The 13,611-nt window shown below is 40.7% G+C and overlaps 1 protein-coding gene across 2 annotated transcripts in view; it reads left to right on the forward strand.

Annotated features, from left to right (window-relative positions):
* Window positions 1–5,131: 5,131 nt before the first annotated feature.
* Window positions 5,132–13,611, forward strand: part of fgf12a (fibroblast growth factor 12a) — a 32,394-nt gene continuing 23,914 nt past the window's right edge. Inside the window, exon 1 of one of the 2 annotated variants that reach the window (XM_085141819.1) lies at window positions 5,132–12,416. In XM_085141819.1, coding sequence (XP_084997945.1) covers window positions 12,326–12,416 — 91 coding nt within the window. In that variant the 5' untranslated portion in view covers window positions 5,132–12,325. The remainder of the gene's footprint in view (window positions 12,417–13,611) is intronic. The other variant, XM_085141820.1, reaches the window with a different exon arrangement.

Consider the following 13,611-nt stretch of genomic DNA (forward strand, 5'->3'; position numbering starts at 1 on the left):
GTAAATACTCCACAGGCCTCTGTTAGCGTCTCTTTTGTTTGGTATAATCAGCTCCCTCTAGTGGCGCATTGACGCACAGATTTGTCTGAACAAATGCGCTTTCAACACTGGTTAAATTGTTACACGTGTAGCAACTATTCGGTTTTTGTTTGTTTGTGATGGGATGTGCTACAATATCCGCAAATTTAACAATTTATAAGTAAAAAAGTTTTTTACTCCAGTGTGCGTATCTCAGACTTCTGGATGCCTATCCACGGCACTGATTTTTAACCAGTAAAAGATAGTGCTTCATCAAAATATAATTTATAGTTTGTGGTAGTTGTACTTTCCGTCTTTTGTGTTTATTTAACTACATTTCAGGGCAATAATATTCACTGTACTATCTTTACAGCTGACTCCAGTGTCTGACAAATACAGCAAGGATATGTAGGTGACATGAAAATGAAGGAACTGCAGAAAAGCCACTAATTTCCAGGGGGGTTATGACCCCCCCAATAATCAGACCCAACCAATATAACCCCCTGATAAAATTATGAATTATCTCGCATAAATAGGCTGTTGATTTTCTTTATTCATTTCCGTTATTACCAGCAAAATAGTTGCATGTTTAATCATCTGGGAATTTACCCAGATTTATTTATTTATTTAGACAGAGATCTTGACTCCCTCAATGTTCAGCACAAAGTTACGCCCATGTATGCACTCACTCAGCAGTATTCAATTCAATTTTATTTATAAAGTATCAAATCACAACAACCGTTACCTCAAGGCGCTTTATATTGTGAGGTAAAAACCCTACAATAATACAGGGAAACACTAACAATCAGACAACGCCCTGTGAGCAAGCGCTTTGGCAAAGGTGGGAAGGAAAAACTCCCTTTTAACAGGAAGAAACCTCTGGCAGAACCAGGCTCAGGAAGGGGCAGCCTCGTGATGCAACCGCTTGGGGGGGAAGAGAGGAAGACACGCTGTGGAAGACAGCTAGAGATTAATAATAACTCATAATTAAATGCGGAGAGGTGTATAAACACATGGAGAGTGAAAAGAGTTGAGAGCAAGGGGCCTGGGAGCTGAAGGCTCTGCCTCCCATTCTACTGTTAATACTCTAGGAACCACAAGTAAGTCTGCAGCCTGAGAGCAAAGTGCTCTGCTGTGGTGATACAGCACTATAAGGTCATTAAAATAAGATGGGGCCTGATTATATGAAGCCTTTTATGTGATGGGAAGGTTTTTCAATTAGATTACGGATTTAACAGGGAGCCAATGAAGAGAAGATAGGAGAAATATGCTCTCTGTTTCTTGTCCCTGTCAGTACTCTCGTGGCAGCATTTTGGATCAACTAAATACTTTCAACAGTATTGATGAACAAGATGAAGAGAACTGTATTGGAGCAGTTACTACACATTGACCTCACAACTTTAGGTTGAAAATAAGCCACCAATGACATGCTGAAGAGCCATTGTGCATTTCATCTTTAACAAAAGAAGCCAAGATGAAGTTGGATCAGAATGATGGGAAGAGAAAAGTATAGCGAAGGAGAGAGACATTATTTCTCAAACGCCGTGGAGGCAATGTAATTGCTTCTGGTGTTCAGTGTTCGTGTGACTGCTGATAGAAGCAGGAGGATGAATTCTGTGGATGTGTACAGGTTTCTGCTCAGATTCAGACAAATGCTGCATTGGATGATGCTTCACATTGCAAATAGATAATGACCCAAAGCATACTGCAAAAGCAACTCAAGAGTTTCTCCAGGAAAAGATATGGGATGGATATTGTTCAATGGCCAAGTTAGTGCCCAACAGAGTGTGCTTTTGAGTTACTGCAGACAAAACTAAAGACAAAAAGACTCACAAACAAGCAGCAACTGAACATCTCGAGGGAGGAAGCAGTCTTTGCTGACGTCCATGGGTTCTAGACTTCAGGCAGTCACTGACAGCAAAGGATTTTTAGTACTAAAATGTATCCTTATATTTAAAATGACCTTACTTTATCCAGTTGCTTTTGAGCCCCTGAAAACACTGGACTGTGTCTAAAAGTGGATGTATTTTCCCAATAATTAATACATTACTTCTGTTAAACCCGTTAAATTAAAGCTGAAAGTCTGCTTGATTGTCTGAATTAAAATGCACTGTGGTGACAGGTAAAATTGAAAAAGCTGTGTCACTGTCCAAAACATTATGGACCTAACAGTCTTTCAAAATCTTATCCTGTATTGAACTAATTAAGAGAATGGGGGACAATGACTCTATGAATTTGTCTTTTTATTTAACATTTTCAGAGCCTGCTTAAAGAATTTCCCTAATGATTGCTACAGCTATTAACATGTTAGGCTTTCACATGAGCAAAACATTGAATGAAAGACTTCCTTACCTCTTCCTTTCCAAAAAAATCCAATTTCTTCCAATTAAATTATAAATACACAAAAGTTTGCCTTCATGAAAACAAGAAACACTGTAAAACGTGGACAGTAACTGAGCAATATTGATGACATTAGGTGATGCTATTGGCATCTGGACAAGTTCCACAAACTTCTCCCAGGCCAGCCACTGACTCCAGAAATAGGTGAAGAAGGGAGAATTTTGCAGCGGGAAGGCTGCACTGCAGTGTCTGCAGAGGAGAGCTCTCCTCCGATGCAATATCTGCACTTGCTGGGCTGTTTTAGCTCTACACAATACTGCACAGAGAAAGCCAGAAAAAGAGTTAAAAGGTAGGACTGAAGGGGCACACAAGCGATTCATCTTAAGTGAAGCAGACAATGCATCTCCTGGGTACATTATAATACAATCTGACTTCTGCAAGAAAATTATATAGTCATACAGAGGGAACAGGGTGTGTAGGTGTTTCAGGACAAAGATATTGTGTACAAAGGCAGGGACAGCAGCATGCCTTTGCCACTGTATGGGGCAAGGACACACTGCCAAGTTAGATGATATCCTATGGGTGCAGGTCTGGGGCAGGGGAGGACACAGAGATACACAAGAGAGGAGTTAGGGGAGGAGAGATGAAGAAAGGAGAGGAAGGAAGGGATAGGAGACAGGCAGGGAGACCGGATGGGAGAGGTAAGAGAGTAGACAAAAAAGGAGGGTGAAAAGCATGAATATTTCAGGCGTCAAAGAGTAAACTTAAAGCTGTTGCTCATTTGGTTTTTCATTAAAGAGATGAACACACATACACATCTCTCTGAATCTGTAGAAGACTTTAGGTGTCTTTCTGATCAATGCAGTTCATCTCCCCCCCAACAGAGGTGTTCTCTTTCAGGTCCTCTCATTGATTTGCTGTGAACTGACGCCCGCCAGGATTCGCCTGTGTCGGCAGCAGGGCAGCCAGTCCCCGGCACATGTGACAGAAAGCATAATGTCTGAAATCAGAGCAACTTTTCATTCACGTATGACGGCCTCTTGTGCCACTGCAACTGTGACCACATTGAGAAAATATTAAAGCCAATCTGACATTCAACCTCCCGGCTTTGCACTGTGATTTGGAGCTACAGGCGGAGGCATGACGCGGAACGTCATTTGGCCTTCAGGTTTCTATTACAGCTCAAAGGCTAGAAACATCTTATACCAGCAGCTCATTCTTTTTATACCATCATAGGAAACTGTAGCTGTTGTCATAGCGTCCCATCAGAGTGCTGACAGGGCCCTTTCCAAGACACTGATCAATGGACCAGTTAGATGATACCACACTAGTTGTTTTCTGTTTTTTTTTTACTGCATACATTTTGAGACTCAGTGCAGGATTGTGGTATTCTTCTCCTTCGGCTGATAGACAGAATCATGCTGTGGGAATTGAAGACTCGGGATTTCAGTGCTAATGTTGGTTTTGCACAAAATAACAGAGGACAGCAACAAAACACAACAACAGCAACCTTCCAGTACTCTTACTGATTAATTGGAATACAACAAATCTGTTTGTGTGTGTGTTTCTTTTTTATTTCACAAGGGATAGAAAAAAACACTCATCACAGAACAAGAGCAGCACTTGAATAAAGGTGAAAGCAGCGTACTCTTACTCACAGACTGTGCCTTTGTGTACAAATCTGTCCTGGCAGTTCATGATGACGTGATTTCATTACACAACACTAGTTTACACTGAAACAGCTCACTCTGAATGCACAGCCTTTGTGTTCACTGTTCTGTGTATCTATCATAATTCTGCTGCAGTATAATCAAATAACAGGCACAATAAAGCGTCAAAGGCTCAGGACACAGTTATTGATCTGATTCATTCATTAAATATTAATGTCTCTCAGCAAAAATATCATATACCTTTGCAACAAGTAATACAACATGTACATTACGTGGTCAGCAACTGTGGGAGGGAGGGGCTCTTAATTTCGCAGAGATCCGTTCAAAATATGAAAGAGAATTGAATTTATGGGGTGCTAAAGCACTACATTTGCCCTCAAATGGTCCCAATAAATAAATATATAAAAACCGAAACAAAACCCTGAAATATTCAGCTGCAGTGAAAATATTCCTGCATAATTTCCATTTTTCTTTTGCAGAAAGGTATAAAAATTTGATATGTATATAAAACAATCTCCCTAAAAACAGTTAAAAAAAAAGAAAGAAAGAAAAAAGGGGGAAGCCTGGTTGCTATGTCGATTGCTTTGGAGTCGAGGACAGATGAACAGACGAGAAGGCAGAACTCATCCTCTCGCAATGAAACAGTTCATTCATTATAACCATTTCTCTGCTGCATGCCAAATAATTTCTGCATCAAGGCACAATGCACACTCTGCATCTCCTCCTGAAAAGTCCCACCCCCTCCCTCACTCACTCTTTACCTCAGCCACCAGTCCATCTTACTCAGAAACTCTCAGAAGCACCAAAGTGTGAGCTCACTCGAGAGCTCTGCACTCGGTGTGTCTCCGGCCAAGTAGGGGTCCTAGAAGGATCTCATTTGGGGGGAAAAAAGAAAAAAAAATACAATTGAAAATAATATTAGGCTTACTTGAAACAACCAACTTGCCTCCCTCTTCTCAGCTGTCCTGACGGAAGAAGAGAGCGCGCACGAGGCGAACGCATAGTCCGCATTGGCAGTATCCAACTTCGGCACCACAAGAGGACATGGGTGACAAAAACGCCGGTAAGAAACTTCCACGTGCTTCTTTATGAATAATTTACTAGCACATTTTGCTTGGGTAGTTGTTCAGACGCAGTGTTTAATGGATTTGACTATTTAAGCACGGACTGCGCAACGTCAGAAAAAGCCAAACAAAAACTCTAAATTAAAAAAGAAAAAAAATACACTTTTTGAATATGGGCACGAATTTGACCCAGTGGATGTGCAAGATATCCTTCACACGCCTTAACCAACCACACATCCTCGCCACATGGTTCAGTGCTGCAGGGCGATGCTGCTACTGCTGCTGTATCCAGACTCTCTCGCTCAGTCTACTGCCTCTTATAGTTTTGTCACCCCAAGCATACACTCTGCAACCCCAGTGTGCACCCTAAACTCCCCAGCACTGGTTAGAATTTAACATTATAAGGATGGAAATCACATATACATTTATTGAACCAGTGTAAATATTACTTCAGGCTTTGGTTGTTTTCAAGCAGGCTGCTGCGCATGGTAAAATGTTTGGTCTCCCTTCTTCTGGCGTCTTTACTCTATCAGTGCTGTCAGCTGATTTAGACAAAAACTGCTGCCTCTCCACTTTTTTTTTTGCGGTGAAACGACTGTTCTGCTGTTCTCCGTGCAGCGGCGGCAGTGTGCCCTGAACGATTAGCATGCGTGTTGTTGACAAAGCTTTTCAACTTTACCAGTAATGGGTAGAGAGGCTGCAGTTTACACCTGCTGGATGCTGAGTCTGCTCCCTGAAAAGCTAGATGCCCTTAAAGGCGTTTCACTCTAAACAGTGATGTGCTTCATTGTGTTTATGTTGTGGAGGTGTTTTTTGTTAAGACACATGGGGGTTAAAGCACAAAGGGGGTGTTCCCTGTGTAAAATATATTTGGATTAGGGACAGAGTGCCCTTGTTTAAGTAGGGTAACCTTCAGGCAGGGTCACATTGGCCTGTTTCGCTCAGAGTTGTTCCAAAGCAAAGTGTGGTAACATAGCAAAAAAACCTATAAAAGTAGTGGGGAACAGCAGGTTTCATGCCAAGTGCACAGTTTAGATTCCACTTACATCATTTGGAGCACAGATATTAAACTAATCTTACATCGTGGGCCACAAACAGCCTGCTTTGTTTTTAAGTTGGCCAAAACGGTAAAAATCAATATAAGAAAACGAAGTGTGAGGTTCTTTTACTTGACAAAGATATGCTGCTGTAATTATTGAAAGAAATCTGTCAGCACAAGTCTTTGGGCTTACATTTTTAAAATAAATGAAAGATAGTGAAAGTTATTTGTTAACTTGCAGAAAATGTCCTATTTTATTTCTTTATTTTACTGGTGACACACCGTAAAAAATATTGATTTTTTGCAGTAGATACAGGAAATACAGGATCGTTTCTCTCATGTAATGGTTTATTTAGCACTTGATTACACTGGTGTATTATGAATGTCTGTAAAATTTATTAAATTTAATGTTTAAAGTCAAAAATTTATATCCTCCTTCATATTTTCCAAAGCTGTTCAGTGGGTCAAACTAGAGTCTTTGCTAGACCGATTCTGGCCCCCGGGCCTTATGTTTGACATCCCTGATTTAGAGTATAAACCTTTTTCAACCCACTCTGGGATCTCTAGTGTTCATCACCTAATGAAGCAGTTACAACTGCCACCAACCTCTCAATTTAAGTTTTTCCTGCGCATATGTACTAAATCTGTGGAAGTGTAGTTTGAACTGTCACTGTTTTCAGATGCATCACCTCTCATCACTGGTTTATTACTAAATTAAGTGATTGCATTGTTTGGTTGTAGTTTTTTATGCTGACATGTGTTGGATGCTATTGTCGTTTCTCTCTGTGCATGGCATGGGTTGATTCCCTGACCAAGTGTGATCTCATATAAAGTAGAACATCAGCTCACAGTTCCTCAACTTAAGTATGGTGCTTGTATAAAAATGTTGTTTTATGCTGATGATTGCGTTTACATGGATGCTTTGGTGGGTGTTAATTTGCTTTAGATGTGACCAAAACAATCAACGCAAAGCTGAAAACAATAGGCGTTTTTGAGTGATTGCCACCCACATGCCTGTAATTAAATAAAGAAATAATAATGAATAAATACAAAAATCTCAGTTATCTCTGTGCAATCTGCCACAAGTGTGTTGTTGCTGTCCTACGGTCAAATTGAGCCCCTAACCTCAAGTTTGCACACTTGTCATTCAGCAGAAAGGTGTTTGGCAGCATTACTTGGTGCAACCATAAACAGTTTTGAAACAGTGCACTGTTTCTTTAAGCTTTGCAGAATACTAGAATTTCAGCAAACAGTAATAACCATCAGCAGTGACTCTGGGGTTTTGTGCATTTAAATATCTTCTCAAATCTGTGACTGTTTATCTTTGTATAGGTTATTTTAACTGCCCGTTAATAAACATTGTTGTAATATTTAACTATAGAGATGGCAATAGATTTCCACACAGAAATGATTTATTGGCATCTGTAGTTTATGCAAAAGTTTTGTCTGGTAGAATAAAGTTATTGTGTTGCTGTCAAAGCAGCTTACAAAAACAACATATATGCTATTATTATTTACCCTCAGCCAAAGATGTACTATATTACACTATATTATGCATCACTGCTGACTATTTATATGATATTTTAAAAGCAAGTAATGCCTTAATTTCTACTTCAAAATTAAAATTAAATACAGATAGACAGTGTAGCTAGTGTTTGATTTGAAGCGTCCATTACATTTCCAAATTACTAAAGCATATATGATGCACTGGAAGTAAAATTTGAATTTCAGTTAGTACAGAACTAGCATCATTAACTTTATTTATGGCATATGAATTTTAAGGAAAGTCAAGAACATCATTATTTGTGATGGAAGGTTTTTGATTGTTCTCTTCATTTAGATGGTAGCGTGTTAGCACTGCTAATAAGGCTAGCCTTCTAGTAGTAGTATTAGTTGTAACTGTGCTTTTGTACCAAGCAGACTTGCATACTACTTTATCAGTTTATAGAGGCCTATAAAATGATACATGCAATAAGCTCAAGGTGGTGTGTCCTGTGTCACAGTGCCACACCACAGTTTTCTGTTTCTGAGGATGCTTAGTGGCCTAATTGTGCATGGCTGACATATCTGCTCACAGTTGATGGCATATTTTGTATTGCACTAAAGTAAAAACTAGATTGTTGGAATGCTAGTGAAAATGTTGAATGTGTACAAAAGATAATGTGATTTTTACGAAACAGGCTAAAATATTTAATATCACTGGTCACAACTTGTTTCTGATAAGAGAACAATTTAAAATTGTCAAATGAAGACCCAGGTGTTTGATGCCTTAACATGACCTTTGTGCACCAAATATTAAATAACTAAGTGGCCTTTTCATATGTTTTGAAATGTTTTTCTCATCCATCATCCATCATGCCCCGCTGTGGGCAGCTCTGCTGCAAACACTTATAAACAACTGAGTCATCCTCGCAGTAATTTTAAACAGGGATTTGTTTGTTGCACTAAACTCTGTACTTAAATGTAATATAGACACCTCTTGCTTATATTCAGATGTAAAGGGTTTTAAGCCTTTGGTTAATGTATTTAATACTTTATTTTTTAATGTCTTTGTTCTGTTATAATCAATGGTCATTCAATGCTAGGCCCTGTCTTTATTAAAGGATTCATATTTTTTAATAGAAATAAAGATGATCTAAAGCTGTAAAGCCCATGTGATTTGGTTATTACTAAGCTAAACCCAACTAAGATGCTAAATATCTCAAAAACCTATGAAGTAACACACACAGATGCATTCTTGTGCTCATTTTCACCACTGCAGTGATATCTGCAGAAATTTGTTGAGTGGTTCGGTGGAAGACTTCATCCAGTGGTTTCAGGGAAGGAGTGTTATGGCCACAGCTGGACCTGCTGTGACGTCTGCCTTCATGGGTGTGTCCTATCGCCTGTCCTGCCATAGGTACTGCCCTTCTGCACAGCTGTTTCTACTCAGCAATTAGCCCCATGTACTTAAGGCCAGAGTGAGGAGAGCTGCAGTGTCAGACTCCTCTTTGGTTTGCCACGTGTGAACTGTGTGTGTTCTGGATATTTACTCCTGTGTTGTGGAGAGGAGCATGTTTTTGGTAGTTTACACTTTTTAACTTATGCTTTTGTTTGGTGACCAGTGTCTGTGCTGTGCTGTTTGTTTCTTTCCTTGCCATCAGCTTTCCATCTCTTTCAGTTTGATTATTTATAAAAAATCTTAACTTTTTTGTGCCTCCATGTCTTCTTCAACCAGGACACTTTTTTGCACATCTCCTGGGCTTTTTAGGGGAGAAACGAGGAGAAACAAGCTCTGTTGTTTTATAAGAATCCTACTAAAGTAAACACTTCAACATGTGTTGTAGGACAATCCAGTTTATGTGGATTCTTTAGGTTTGTAAGGCTCGACTGTATCTTTGAGCTCTCCAATCAGTGCCCGGCTTGGATTGGGAACAAGTGAAATGTAAACAATGTACACATTTTCTCTTTTTGAAGCTTTAAAATTAAACTGAAAGGTCAGTAAACAACAGGTCTTATGATAATGACAGTTTCAGGGTGTGAAGTATCAAAAACTTTGAACATATTTACAGTAACGCCAATAAATGAATGGAATGATAATCAACTAAGCATAGCCATAGGAGGGAACTGACTGTAAATAAACATATCAGAATTCCATAAAACCATAGCACTTATGAGATATTTATGAGAGCTTATCATGCAAATCTCATGCCGTGTCAGAAGCATGGTGCTATAACTCTTGTGTCATATTAACGAAACGGAATAGATCAGTGCTTATTTACTTAAATGTCTGGGTTTTGTGAGTAATAATCAGGCACACTAAGTCCTCCCATCATTAAGTGACTGACATTGTGATTGTTTTGTCCATTTTTAAATAAAATTGATGCTAATAAATGAAAATGTTCCACAATTTTGTCCCTGGGACAAACACATTAAAACTAAAACTACATTTTTAATTAGTATAATTAATAATAGATTTTGTTTGGATGCTAAAGTGTTGCCTTAACTACAGTGCATTTTTGTCACTTCACGTTCCCTCTGCGCTATAGCCCCCGTTTCATCTCTGTTCCTCCCCTCATACCTTCTTTGGCTCTTTAGCAACTAGCGATTGACTCTGCAGTGGTACAGTATAGTGAAAGCTGAATGTACAGTACAGCACCATCACCAAGTCTGGGTCTGATGCCAGCTCCCTGCACCCTCTACCCATTCTCTCTTTATTCCTCTCTGACCTTTCCTTATTTGCATGTGGATGCTGTTGTTGAGGCATTTTGCTGACCTATAACGTCCTGTTATGTTCATTGTGTAGATTTTACATAGCGAGGGAATGTTCCCATGGTAGCTGTTATCATATATTTCATTGTCCTTGTGGTGCAATGTCACATGAGCACAAGAAAGAGGTTTTGAAATATAGTAAAATGTTGCAGTATATACTGTAAAGTACTTTTTAGCAGTGTGCTGAATGAGACGGCAGAGATTGTCATAGTGTTTGTTTGGCTGACTGGTGACTTGGAAAAATAAAATAAAACCCAGCATCCTCTTTAATTTGTTTTGTCTTGTGCAAATCTAGTATTAATGTTTTAGCAATTTGAGTATCTATAGGCAACTCTCTTCTACTTGGATATGCTCGCTTTAATTTTAATGGTTTATGCTATGGCACCACCTGGTGTTGAAAATGGCACATAGCGCTCTAGTCATCATGGGTCAAAATGCGTAATGAGATCGTGAACCTTCTCGTTTGGATAGTGAGTCATAACTGAAAACACATTTTAAGGTCTTTAGAGCTTGAAGTGCACACGGTGAGTGTCATCAGGAGATATATTGCCATATAAAATATATGTAAAGGCTTTTTATAGAGTCACAACTCCACTGTCCAGTATTGCAAGTACCTAATTCAGTTCGGGACCGCATTTACGCCACACTGTGATGTTCCAACAAATCCTCATCCTGGAATTGACTTTCCCTGATTTAGCAGCTGACTTTTCACTTTCACGCATTAACAAAAGACGCAGTGGGACTCCGAGATCTTCCACGCAAAGTGCTGTAGCGAAACCAAACCGGTTACTTCTATTGTTCTTGCTCTCGTTGTTTCTGCACACTCTTCCTGTTCCATTCAGGAGAAAAATTTACACTTTTCACAAAGTCATGATCAGCTTAAAGCGTATCTCCTGATCTATATCAAATCCATATATGAAATTTAGCGAAATAATGAACGCACTGAAGGACACTTCGGTGGCGATTGTTGGCCTGTAGCTCAGGCGATAGAGCAGGTCATCTACTGATCGCAAGGTTGGTGGTTCGATTCCTGGCTTCCTCTAGTCCCAATTTGCTCTCCGATGCATCCGGAGTATGAATGTGTGTGAATGTTAGCTAGAAAGCACTTAAATGTGCTTGTGCTAACGGGTGTGAATGCGCTTTGAGTGCTCAGAAGAGTAGAAAAGCGCTATATACGAACCAGTCCATTTACCGTCACTCGCTCTTTCATAACGCAGTGACTGAGCCATAAACTTTCTGCTACTATCACGCATCGCAAAACATCATTGACTTCAAAGCGATGGCCTGCAGCTGACGTTGTCCGCTTCTTCCCGGTGATTTGTGAAAACGTAGAAGGGGGTAAAAAAGAAAGAGGAAAACTACTGGCTCTCGGAGTCCAACATCTGTGCGGCCAAAGCTTCGGATCGTGCAGCCTTTGTCGCTTTTTAGCTGTCAGCTCCGCATTACCTCACTCGTGGCCTGCCACTTACCCCTGCAGTTTAACTTTGGAGTGCGCGCTCTCTCTCTTTCTCTCTTTCAATCTTCACTCTGTCTCCCCCTTCCCATCTCCCTTTTCTGCTATTACGTCCGCTGCTGGTAAAGACGCGGAGGCAGGAGGAGGAGGGGGGTGTACAATTAAGAGCACATTGTAACGTCCTTGCGTTGCCTGCTGTGGCGGAAGAGGAGTGTGCCGTGAACGCGAATGACCGTCGGTGGACAAGAAGAGGAAAGACAGAGAGAGTTAGAGGGTTAGAGAGAGCGAGAGAGGGGGGAATCACTCAAGATGCCTCGTTTTAGCGTAATTTGTCCTGCAGACTGTGCCCTTCCGGCGTTTTGAGGGGCTGCTGTGAGAGCCTGTAGAGGAAGGCTGGCTGGCTGGCTACGCTATGCTGCCTGACCCTGCTGTGTTGTGATAGCGTTGTCCGATTGTTTGGATTGAGGAAGGCTCCCATCAACCCAAATCAATGAGGATTCTGAGGCCATTCCTTCAGAAAGGAGCGCATATGCTGCAGTGTTTCTGTGGACAACGATCGAAGTCGACCACAATCACCAACGGTGAGAGACATAGCATTATAGCTGTCTTTGCTTTGCATGCTTTCTCTCTTGAGTGATAAAAGAAAAGGGGAAGGAAAGGGGGGGGGGGGTTATAGAGAAGGGGAGAAGGGGATGAGTGGTTTTATTAAACACCAGAGTGTGTGAGTAACATCTTCCGAGTCTGCAGTGGAGGGAGGCTCTCCTTGTGCTCCTCGCGTCTGTCCTGAGTTTTCTGTGCAGTCTTCGGCCGTCGCGGATAGCTGCTGGCAGTCAGCTGTAAGTCGCACTACTCTGGAGAAGAGAGGGCTCCTGATACTGTACAAGCCCGTGCTATATTTGTTTCCAGTGGTGCAACTGAAGCGGGCCAAAAACGGATAATGCAGGGATCAAGTCATTAAAGTTCAGGGGCCTGGAGAAGCAGCGCTCCTTCAGGGCCCCAAACGACCAGCACCACGGATAGCGCCACAACAGAAAGGCTCCTGTTCCAGTCAGTTTTTTTTCTTTCTTTCTTTTGTTTATGCCAAGCCACATTGATTGATTGATTGGTTGGTTGGTTGATTGCATTTTGTACAATTAGACCTCTTAGGGTTTAGTGTGATACAGTACAAACTCAGTTTAAAACTACTCAACTCCCTCTGCGCTTCACTGATACATGTTTTTTGGTATGAGGTTAGGCCTAATTAAATTTGGGTCCCTCGAAGACCCCTCTGAAAGTCCCCAAAGTACCACTGTAGCTTTAACTACTTTAATAGATATGTATACAACTTCTTTTTTTTAAAAAACAAAACCTATGCAGCTTAGAATTTGTATATATTAAAACAAGACCACTTAAGGATACAAAACTGCAATGACATGCATAAGCACACACACAGCCACCACTTATCAGTCTTTGGCAACAAGCCAAAGATCCCTGCCATGTCCTCTAGTCATGTCTCAGGCAATTCACTGCAATGCTGCTGTTGTTCATTCATAACACAGTTCTACTGTCTCCATAGGCGTGGAGAATTCCCCAGTATTGCCAGAGCAAACCAGACGTTTTTTTTTTTTTTTGTTACTGGGAAACAATGGCAACACCTCCTCTTGTCACTTGCAGTACGTAGGATCTCAGCTGGAGCAGTTTGGAAATTCAGGGCAGACAATTAGAAACTCCATTAAGCACAGTTGATTCCTCTGAGGTAGTTGGACCAAAAGCAGCATGCACCCTGGGATCTGTAGG

The sequence above is a fragment of the Neolamprologus multifasciatus genome, chromosome 18 (genome assembly GCF_963576455.1).
Source record: "Neolamprologus multifasciatus chromosome 18, fNeoMul1.2, whole genome shotgun sequence".
Lineage (NCBI taxonomy): Eukaryota > Metazoa > Chordata > Actinopteri > Cichliformes > Cichlidae > Neolamprologus > Neolamprologus multifasciatus.